At 32.0% G+C, this 12,057-nt stretch overlaps 1 protein-coding gene across 1 annotated transcript in view; it reads left to right on the top strand.

The window, feature by feature from the left end:
• The window catches only part of LOC129232484 (receptor-interacting serine/threonine-protein kinase 4-like), a 59,067-nt gene that overhangs the window by 22,067 nt on the left and 24,943 nt on the right, over positions 1–12,057 (top strand). The window contains exons 5-6 of the mRNA XM_054866629.1: positions 7,949–8,017; positions 8,095–8,154. Of these exons, the coding sequence (XP_054722604.1) occupies positions 7,949–8,017; positions 8,095–8,154 (129 nt within the window). The remainder of the gene's footprint in view (positions 1–7,948; positions 8,018–8,094; positions 8,155–12,057) is intronic.

Below are 12,057 nucleotides of genomic sequence, written 5' to 3'. Positions count from 1 at the left end.
ATTATTTTCATTTAATGTATAAGATGTTTTCTTTGCGTACGATTTATTTCTATAATTGTTAAATATAAAAATTAGTAAAAAGGCAAAAAAAAAAAAAAAAAAAGGTGAAAAATTTGCATTCATTTTTATTTTCCATTTTTATCACTTTTCAATATCGTTAATCCCCCCCCCCCCCCCGCTGAACACAACACAATTTGGATCGAAAGCTTTATTTCATCTATTACACCTCTTTCGAGTTCGAAAAATAATCTTTATAACTGTATTTTATGTCATATTTTTTAGTGATTTTTGGATAACTTGTACAGATAGCAAATTGTATTACTTTAAACGAAATTCCTCCTCCCTTCTCTGAAAAAAAAAAAAAAAGAAAAAGCTTTCTTCCTCAATTTTCGTGTTCAAAAAAAAGTTACAGCAAAATTTCCGTCAATAATTTTTCGTTAATTTCGCAGTGAACTGTAACAATGTAAAAGTTAACTTGTTAACGTATCACTAGAGGGCAGCACTCAACGTGCGGAAAAAGACTTTATTTATGGTATCGTCTTAAGATGGACACCTATCCCTTAAGATGGACAAAGAAATGTCAAGATAATTTGTATAACACCAGCTCAAAAGTAACTTTGTAACCCATTAAAAATTTAATCACATGTACACACAATATTTTGACTCAGAACTATTTAATACTATGGCAAAGGTGCACTTAAGTAATAAGGGTCAAAGATTACCCCCCCCCCCCCCCCCGGTTGACGGAGTAAAATGAGATTTTCAACGAGTACTAATGGAGTGTCATTAAATGATGTCACTTTTTTTTCAACATATTTGACCCTATGCCCCGTTTATCACAAAGTGTCATGCTTCACCTAACTCCTCTTGTCACATGTCATATTTTTTACAAACATATTGTTACAATAACTGTGTGATGTCACTTTTTGTCACCGTCTCTCTTCCACTTGTCACAATTTTGTGAACCTGTCTCCTCCTCAAGGCATGACATCACTTGTGGATGAGCCATTTTAGAATATTATAAATGCGATTTACCAAACAATTGTTTTTTTTAAACAGAATAACTCAATATAGTACATAGCTACTTATGTATTTTTAAATATTTAAATAATAATTAGCCAACCTGACTTTTGCCGCTGAGAGTGTGGTGGAGGGAAAAACAATAATTATAAAACTTGAAAAAATAGCCAAGCATCATTTAAGCATGTTTTACTTCACTTATGAAATGTCTTAGTCTTCTAATAAAATTTTCACCTTCGACTATTATGACTTAACTATGATCAATTTGTAAATCACATCCACCTCTTTATGAAAAAAATAAATACACTAAATTACTACATCAAAATTGCCCTTGTGACAAAGTTAGTTGTTGGTCGAAGTAGTTCAAGTTAATGTCATAGAGATAGATTATGTAGTATTGAACTAAAAAAGGAGTTTTGAAGGAGTTCAAATCAAAATGAAGGAGTTTGAAGGGCCCTTCAAAAAAATTTCCTAAATGAAGGAGTATTGGAGGAGTTTTGAAGGAGCGTACGAACCCTGAAATTTGAATTTGTAGAAAAATTTCCACCTCGAATTTGTTGACGAAAACGACTATTTGAGGCAACAGCCCTCTTAAATTGAAAACAATTAAGTCTAGTGTGCCCCACACGATTACAATAATAACAAATCAATTTTCGAGAAGGTGGTCTTCGTGTATACTTGTATTGTATATTTGAAGCATGCATTTTCCCTACTTCTTTATCTTGTTTGTCTACACTTCATTGAACATTATGTGACTGAACATTATCATTGTTCTCAATAGATTTGTTCTTAAGTTGTTCCTCCAAAATTTCAATTTTGTTTTCTAAGGAACTTATATGTTCAACAGATAATTTTTCAGTATCATAGGATTGTACAGTGTACATAAGTTTCTGCATTTCATTAACCTATTTTACAGCATCGTCAAACGATTTTATTTTTTGTTCAATAATTTTTTCACTAAAAATATAAAGTTTGTAAAAATATCTTAATGTGGATGAGGAAAAGAGAATGAAATAAAAAATAACTTTTTTTAATCGCTTATTTTTTTAACAAACTCTTATGTGGAAAAAAAAAAACACCTATAATGTTGCTATTGACATATTTCCCTAATGAAAAATTTATAATGCACAAAAAAATGTTAAATTAAAAAGAGGTAAATACTCACCAATTTCACCACATTTTTCGAGTGCAATACATAATTGTAAAAACAAATCATCTTCAGCTTAAAGCATGCATTTCCTATATCCATTTTCTTTCGACACAAACTTCATTAAGCCATTTTACATAGCGTCAGTTCTATATCCGAATCAGAAATTTACATTTTATTCAGGTTTAAGTCCTTGCACCTGGTTACAATGTATAGTTTCAAATGACCTTTGTTTGTTGAGAGGGATATCATTAACAGCACTCGGAGAAGCAGACAGCTTCCAGTCTCCAATCATCTTCAAATCTGATGATGACTGGACTGGATGATGAATTTGTGACAACATCTCTCAAAACTCCTATGTCGTCATTTCAACAATCTTCTCAAGAATAATTCAGGTCGAAGTGGAGACGAAGGCTCGATCCTGAACCTTGAATGAATACTTCTTCTGCCTTTCATCTTTGATGTTGACCATCAGGGGCGTAGCTAAGGGGGGGGGGGTTTGGGGACAACCCCCCCCCCCGAAAAGTTAGTCTCAAAAAAAAGAGAAAAAGAAGAGAGAAGAGAAAGAAAAAAAAAGAAGAAAAGGGAAAAATTCCAAGTGATTATATATATATATATATATATATATATATATATATATATATATATATATATATATATATATATATTATGTATGTATATATATATATGTATATATATATTATGTATGTATATATATATATATATGTATATATATATATATATATATATATATGTATATATATATACATATATTAGTATATATATATATATATATAGATATATATATATATAAGAAGTAACCCCCCCCCCCCCCCCCGAAAGTCGGGTCTAGCTACGCCACTGTTGACCATACTGTCTGACCATCGATTGCATGGAAAGGCTAATATCCGGTTTATAGGCGGAAATGGACGTATCTGTTAGTTTATAGGGGTGTTAGTTGTTTGTTACAGATGTGCACTTTTGCCTCTTTATTATTTTGCCTTAGTTTTGTAAAAGTGACAATTTGCTCTCGGCAACATTTTTTTAATCTAAAGTATATTCGATCCATATTCTCACGGCAAAAAATGAATTGATTTATTCATTCACAACAAAGTTTTGAGCTTACCATTTTGCTTGTACGTTCCTGAACGAAAGGAAAATATTTTCTTTTCTTTTTCTTGTTTCCATGGTAACTGTTTTTGTTTCCCCTTATTTTATTTTAGGGAATGCAATAAGTGAATAAGGCACTAGTGACATTATAAAACGAGTGCATAGAAATCCCATCGTTATTCTCCCTTCTCCCCTGCTAGATTCATTCAGATGGAATCGTCTTTACTTGGCGCATTGCCAAATTACATACAATCCGCCGTCAGTATAAACACTTTTTTCATTGCAATGGGGTGGTTTCTTCAGTCAAAAGTACTACTTTTAGTCATTGAAATGGATAGAATGAGCAAAAAAAAATTTGGACGCAGAAAATACTTTCATTTTCCCACAATGACGTCACAAATGATGGAATTTGGTGCATGTTTCTACTACGTTTCCACATTATGATAATCAAGCAGCGAATTAAAATTGAGCTCTACGGTTGCTATCAACCCTATCGTTGCCAATGCACGCGAGTAAAGATGCGAATTAAATATTTTGTTCTGTGAATGGCAACATTGAATGGCATTTCATCATTTGTGATGTCATCGGACATATGCGTAAACAATGAAAGCTCACCTATTTAAGAATTTTTTTAAAAATATTAAACTTAAATAAATTATTTAAAAAATGGTCAGATCCTATGTTTTTAAGCATGCTCTTTCAGTTAAAAATACTTTTAAAATTTTGGAAATGACTCCATTATGTAATCGTGATCACAGGACAAACTTGCGGTTATAAGTCGGCTGATTTAGATTTTTGTTTTTTAGATTACGATTGCGATTATATAATCGTCAAGTATCTCAAGCCTGATGTCTACCCAATTTAAAATAAAACGCAGCCATTAAAGCTTTGGAATGTTACAATTTTAAAAAATCAGCAAAAGTGCCTGAATAACAATTTCTCTTCATTGATTGGTGTATATCTATTGTTTATACAGTAGGCGCCGCTTAATGTGATCACTTTGGGTCAAATATAATTTGATAACAATAACCGACTGATAACAATAACCGAAAAGGATCCAGGAGACACAAAATAATGATTTTTTTTCCCAATTAAGGTGCATTTATTTTGGCAACCTTAAATTAAAATCACAATGACCAGGGTTCGTACGGGTCATGGAAATCCTGGAAAGTCATGGAAAAAAAATATGCAAATTTCAGACCTGGAAAAGTCATGGAAAATGGAAATTTTCAGTCTAAGTCATGGAAATTTATTTTCAGTCATGGAAAAATGTTCTGGAAAAAAGTAAGAGTAACTAAAAAGAGTATTAGACATCTTGAGTGATTTAGTATTGCACCATGAAAGCTATTTAAACTGGAAAATTGAACGATCTCAAAAAATATTGCATGCAAGTTCGTTTCCATCACTCCTAAATTTGTATTTTAAAATTTATCAGAGTTTATCTTAATTTGTTGAAGGTTTTGGACAATCTTTAGTCAGGCGAAAGAATGCAGAAATAGGGGAATTCTAATGCTCAAAAACAGTAGTGCCCAATATACGGCCCGCAAAACTAATCCATGTGACCCACTGGTACGTTCAGTGTCATTATTCAAACATGTTCTGGAATTTCTGAACCTATTAATTTATATGCATTTAAAAATGTACAAATAAGTAAACAAGTACATTTAAATCAAAAGATTTATTCACTATGAAATGTTTTTTATTTTTATTTTTTTAAATAAATATCTGGTTTAGAAACATGAATTTACTAAAGAATGTGGCTTTATTTTGAAGAATAAAAAAATTGTCAAATTGACACTAAAAGGCAACTTTTGAAGCAAATTTATTGAAACTTAGTACCTAATGATTCATTCAACCTTTTCCCCAATCATTATTATTCTGCCTGTTTATAAAAAAATAGTCGACATTTAAGCATCATTCACTGTAGTTTTACTTAACTTAAACTTATATGATGAAAACAGGCAAGAATTATTCAGTTTTTAGGTGTACACTGATATTTTTTCAATCAGGTAGTGGCATACACATAGAAGTTTTGCTAATGCTCATTTCCAAAAAAAAAAAAAAGGCAAGTTTATATTAAATAGTACTATTCTCTTCATGTAACAAGGTCATGAAAATGTTCATGAAGTCATGAAAAAGTCCTGGAAAAGTCATGGAATTTTTTCATCCAAATAGAGTACGAACCCTGAATGACTCAACTGAATGCAGTTTTAAATTATAAATTATTAAATTAATAGAATGGAAACATCTGAATTATAAAAAGTTAAAGCTAAATTATTCAATTTTTAATCTCATAGTAATAGCAGGGGTCTGGCCAGAGGATATTTGGTTCCGTTAACGGACCCTTCACAAAAATCCGATCAACCAAAACGGACCTTTGACAAAATCCCGATCAAACAAAACGGACCTTTCACAAAATCCGGATCAACCAAAACGGACCCTTCACAAAATTCTGATAAACAAGAACTGATCTTTCACAAATTGTTTATTGAAAGAGCAAATGTGAAAGCAAAGTAAGGCATATTAAACCGATAATTTTTGGAACCTTTTTTAAAGTCAAATTAGAGAGTTCAGCTTATACAAAATCTGCTAATTTTGCAAAGAAAAAAAAATCGGCACCCTTGTGATGCTCCTGCAAGCGATAAATAATTGCTACTGCCAAATAAATATAATGCTTGTTGTTTGGTTCTTGGAAAGAAATTAACAGCTGAAAATAAGTTTGGTTTTAAATAATTTTGTTTGTTTTATCACAGCTAATTAGCAGCAGTATTGTTGTAAACTTTTCTCAAAAAGGCGTTGTTCATAAGCACTTCTCCCCGCTCATGATTTAATACACAATAGTAATAATATATATCAGCGAAATGAACTTAGAACTGCAAAGAGATAGTAAGGGTGGGGAAAAAATATGATCGCTTCAGATAGGGTTACCAACTTCAAAATTAATCGCCATTTAGCATCTGGCGTTAATCCTTTATAATGACTTGATTAGAAATTATTCTCATCATTTTACCAGCTAGTCAATATTTGCGTTTTTATGGTGCTGTACAATGTTTAACTGTTATTTTGGGAGAAAATTATATAGGTTTGATTTTTCAATGCTAACAAGGATGATTAATTTAAATAAACTGTTTTACTTGCCGTTTTTTTTTTCTTTAGATGTCTACATTTTGAAAAATACAATCTTTTAACATCCGATATAAGAATCATATTTTGTTCTTTTTTCAAGCTAACTTCGCTTTATTAGGATGCAAATAAATGAAAAGTCTCTATTTTTGTTAGAACATGCATTTCAAGTTTTTAAGGCAAAATTCCATTTTCTTTATGAGTCAAAAATTAAAATGCTGAATTGATGGTTTAATTTTATTTTTGCTTCAACTGTGTCCACAGATATTAATGATATGTTTATCATAGGACTCTAAAATGCAATTTAAAAATAATTTAATCAAAAATATTTCTTTTACAAGCCGTTTTTATACCTTTGATGCCTTCACTTTGAGAATTGCGATCTCTTTGCATCCGCTATGGGAATCCGATTTTTTGAATTTTTGATGTTTAATACACATTGTTAAGAAGTAAACAAATAAAATCTCTTTTTATTTTTGTTAAAATGACAGAATTTATAAGTTTTAAAGGAAATTCTGTGCTTTTTAAGAGTGTCTTGGATCAAAAAGTTCAATGCTGAACCCTCGTCTGAATTTTATTTTTTTATTATTTTTTTGTTACAATTATTTTAAGTGCTGTACAGAAATATTTCTAGTATAATTTAACATAATGTAGAATGGAGATAAATATTGCTACTTGAGGGAGCGATGCCTCCCCCCTGCCAAATACTAGAAAAACACACCAGAATGATATTCTCAACATAGAAGAGGAAAACACACTACTTTAAGATTAAATGATGCTGTTTGTACCCGCTCTAAATTCTAAAATTTTGATTTAACAAATTTTTTTTTTTTTGCGAAATTATTTGATTTTTCACAAAATTAATTCACTTTTCACAAAATTATTTTATTTTTCACAAAAAACGGACCCTGCAAAAAATCCTGGACAGACCCCTGAATAGGTGAAGTAAAACATGACCGTTTTCCCTGACAATCGTAAACCAGTTTCAAAGCACACTCAGCTCTTCTATCTTTTCCAGCATGGTTTTGCTTGTTGTTTAAATTTTAATTTAACTTCACTTTGTCTTCAATCTTGACACAATTCTTTAATATTTTACAAAGTTATGGCAACAATGGAGGTCCTAATGCAACATGTCCAGCGACTGAATTTTTTTAGGTGCAAAAGAAAGTTTTCTTAGGGGGAGTCTGTGGTCACTGGGGGCGAACTTTCTGTAGCTTCATTCCTAGAAAAATTTTGAACTGCTATTGAAAACCACAAAATGCTACACAGAAAGTTAAGTCTCTTCAGGGTTTGCCTATGTATTTCTGTTAATTGAGGAACAAAAACGGGGAAAAAATTGAAAGTTTATGGAAAAGTGATAACAATGAACGAAGACACTGATTACAATATCCGACTTCTTTAAGGTGTGTTAACATACAAGTGCTCCGGGACTTTGTGATTCTGATAACATTAAGCGAATAACAACATTAACCGTGATCACATTAAGCGGCGCCTACTGTATCTTCAAATAGTGGAAGAAAATAAATTGGATTTGCTTACTATTTTCAGGACACTGACAAACCTGAGGCTACAAGGGGACCAGGAAGCCCTAAGGGTGCAGCCAGTAAAGCAAAAAAGGTACTTCACTTCAGAATTTGATCTAGCAAAACATCTTTGCTTTTGAAACACGGTGTTATACATAGTTTCTGTTTTAGGCAAACAGTAATTCATCCGCCTCTTCTGGAAAGCGCAGACGTGGAAGACCTAGGAAAGGTGTAAGTCTCTCCAAAATTTCTCAAATATAAATCTAGAAATGATCATTTGAAGATCATCTAAAATTATGTTTTTGGAACAAAAGCATCGAAAATATGGCATTGAATATATGGGGTGATCGCCCCCATCGCTCCCCCCTTGTATCTGTCCTTGGCAGGGTTGTAGTTTTGGTCGGACAAAACCCATTTTGGCCATGCCACTGTCAGAAACTGGTGTAAACCGGCCAAAACTGGATTTAATCACCATAGAACTGGCCAAAACTGTATTGTATAAAAACGTACTAATATGTGTACACATACAGTTTGTATGCATAATATTGCACCTTTTAATGAGTGATTAAAAGAAATAGGATGTGTATTAATCATAATTGAAATAATTTTTAAAAATGATTTGCTGATTGAATGCAAATTTTGTTTTACATTAAAAGTTATTCTCAATGGAGACAAAGAACTATCGTTTATTGGGATTACTAAACAACCTGCAACATGAACTAACAGCTATTCTTAACAAAACTTGTAACATGTTTTCAATGTAATTCCAAACTTTAAATTGAAATAGGAAAAAAAAATGTAGATTGAGGCAGAGAACGAGGAAAATTCATTAAAGTCCTGTAGCTATAGTTTTCCTAAATGACCATTATTTCAACTATAAGTGACGAAGCCACTGTGAGGAAGCACCACCATTAATGAGCAGTTTTGTGAGGCACAAATTTTCCTCCCTGTCTGCTCAATTATAAAAAATCTCTGGGAGAGATGTTAGAGTTTCGGCCAGTGGTGGTTTTAACCATGGATAAAACCGGCTCGGATAAAATTAGTTTTGTCCAGTTTTGGCCATTGGGCGTGGATATAGGAAAGAATAAAATTTAAAATCAAAATAAATGAGTACATAATTAAAATAAATATGAAACGTCAATCCCATAATCAGTCACTATTCATTATTTAAGTAAACAGTTCATTGTAAACCCTATGCAAGCAATAAATGACAGCATGTTCTAAAAGGTTAGTCACCTCAATAGGAGAATTATGTGATAATTGTTTAAAAATATGTTTCAAACAGTGTAAATAGCACACTATATCTACTTGTTTCATGGTTTTATGTGCACAAAATGAATTTCAAGTTCGATCAAAGTGTATTACTAATTTTTTGTCTGCTGTGTCAACTATGATATTAATTGTTCCAACAGTTCTAAAAGATTTCTGCTCCACAATTTTTTCATTTCCATTTGCTTATTTGTTCTGTTTTAAAAATGGCATTAACTTATCACATCTTATTTCTTGATATTCTTAATTTTCTAAATAACATTTGAAACTATGGAAGAAAAAAAAACAAACTAAAAATTGTAGTCGTGTCAAAGAGAGTCGTAACATTGAACATGATTCGGCGATATTCTAAGTGGACTGTAAGTTTTGTTTTTAGTGATGACTAATTGCTTTTAGAAAAAGACTTTATAAACTATTTACAAATATTTACAACATGATTCCAGTAATCACATACAGCTAACCAATATAGCTGTTCAAATTTTAGGGACGAATACCCTGTTGTAAAAGAAAGCTATGCTCCGTTGCGGGAGGTCTACAAAAACACAACCATATTCGAGCAAGTCGGCGAACAACAGGGTTGCCAGATTTTTGAAACAGAAAAATACTACACCTCCTCTGAAAATATACTACAAAATACTACATTTGCCGCCATCTACACTACATTTAATAAAAAACCAAATACATATATGTATATGAATCTTAACACTAACAGATAGATAGATTTTTTTGTATCATTTTTCCTGTTCCACTTCATTTTTACCTGTTTTACCGCTTTTTTTCTTCAAATTGGCAACATTTCTTCTTTGTTTTTAAAAATTTGAACTTTGTAATTTGTTTTGTCTCTCTTGTTTTTTCGAAATAAAAAAAAAAATCACATATAAACCATTTTTTAGCGAAATACTACAAAAAATACTACGCCCCTAATTTGGGGCGAAAAAATACTACCGTAGTATCAAAAATACTCCTTCTGGCAACCCTGGCAAACAAGCTAAAACCAAAAACAGAGCTAAGCGCGCATGCTGCGTTGAGTTGTTCTTCGGAGGCTCGCAGACGATTTCCAGAGTCCGTCAAACAATCGAGGCTTGTCTGTAGCGTAATGACGCAACAGAACATAACAGAAAGAACAGGCCAATTTCGCTATCCGTAGGTTCTGCACCACTGTGTTTAATAGTTGAAAGGAACAAGCTGATGTGTGCATCGCATGACTTCCCTTTACTCCAATTTAAGGGCATTTCCCCATTATTGATAATTTTAATATGATTCAATAGTTTACGCTCTAAATATCACCAACAGTGGCCAATTTGAAATCAAATTAAAAATTTAAAAAAAAATCACCAAGTTGGCGACAAAACTTGGCGACCAAAAGTCTGGTGATATGTCGCCAAGTGTCCGACAAATTATAACACCACTTGAGTTTACATCGAAATTAACAATGATTCCCCCCCCCCCCCCAAAAAAAGAGGCAAAAGACCCCTTTAAAAACTCCCGAATGCAACCAAAAGGGGAGGTGCACAACTCAACCCCACTTGGCTGCCATGTGCAGGTAAACAGCAGTATCTGCAGAAATGTAATTTCGAGATATTTGAAGATGTTTTGGATTCAATACTAACAACAGGGAATTGTTGGAGTTAAACGTCTTTCTCACCCCTTTTTTTCGGCGGAAACCAAATAAGCGAGCTTGTACAATAAAGCTCATGTACAATAGATGACAAAAATGCAAAAAATTGAAAAATGAAAACCTGCACACCGCAGTAGGAGTCTAAGTATCCAATTTCAATTTTCTGGGACATACCATTCTTGAGTTATGTGACATACATACGCACATACATACATACGTACATACAGACATCACGAGAAAACTCGTTGTAATTAACTCAGGAATCGTCAAAATGGATATTTCGCATGTTTATACGTTCTTAGGCACTTATCCACGTGTGGTGGAGTTGAAAAAAAAAAAAACTTAACATTCATTCGGGGATGAGCAAAATAGAAATCAAGGTTGATTTTTGAGTGAAAATTTTTTTGCGAATACAATACTTCCTTCTTTGTAAAAGGAAGTAAAAATGACTAAGAATAAACTTGAAAAAGAATCAACAAAGGGGGGGGGGGAGGAGGATCTAGATTTGCAGGTTTGTTGAAATAACAAAAATAATGAGTTTAAAAAATGAAAGTTTAGCTGTATGTTAGTTAAAAGAGGGTACAAAGGAATTAGAAATCCGCTGTAGGCAATACATTATGAAAATGACTTTTGGACAGAATTTAATATCTGTAGGAGCTGTTTAATTGCAAAAACTTGGAAATTGCACATCTTTGAAAGTGAAAAGAGCAAATTTTGAAAAGATAAACTACAAATTCAAGTGCTTTCTGGTTACTTAATATAAATTAGTTTGAAACAACTTATTTCTCTGTTGTTTTGACACTTTCATTGTGAAAGTACCATAAGGGATGAAATGTATTTTCAGTTTGGTTTGTCAGTTGTTATGTAATTAACTATGGTCAGGCTACCTGTTTGTAATCAAACAAAATTTTTAATTACCCATAAAATTTTGCTGAAGAGTTCCTAAAATTATGAAAAAGTCGACTGAGACCCCTGATTATATGTTCAAGTAGAATACAGCTCTCTGTTTTAGGCTTCCTGAAACTTTTTTCTCATATTAACTATTTTAATTATTTAATATTCTAGCCTAATTAATAGTAAAACTTAAAAATATGTAACTTTTCTTTCCCCTTCATTTTTTTTTTTTTTCGCTTGTCCTTTGAATGACTTTTCTTTATGCATCACCAATCTTTATATTTTCATTAACTATTTGTTGGCTAATAATTTACATTTTTTAATAAATGTAATATATAACATTTTTGATGAAA

This window comes from Uloborus diversus, unplaced genomic scaffold (assembly GCF_026930045.1).
Source record: "Uloborus diversus isolate 005 unplaced genomic scaffold, Udiv.v.3.1 scaffold_12, whole genome shotgun sequence".
NCBI classification, from domain to species: Eukaryota; Metazoa; Arthropoda; class Arachnida; order Araneae; family Uloboridae; genus Uloborus; species Uloborus diversus.
Note: the sequence above shows the minus strand (reverse complement) of the source record. Positions and strands in the feature narration are given on the sequence as shown.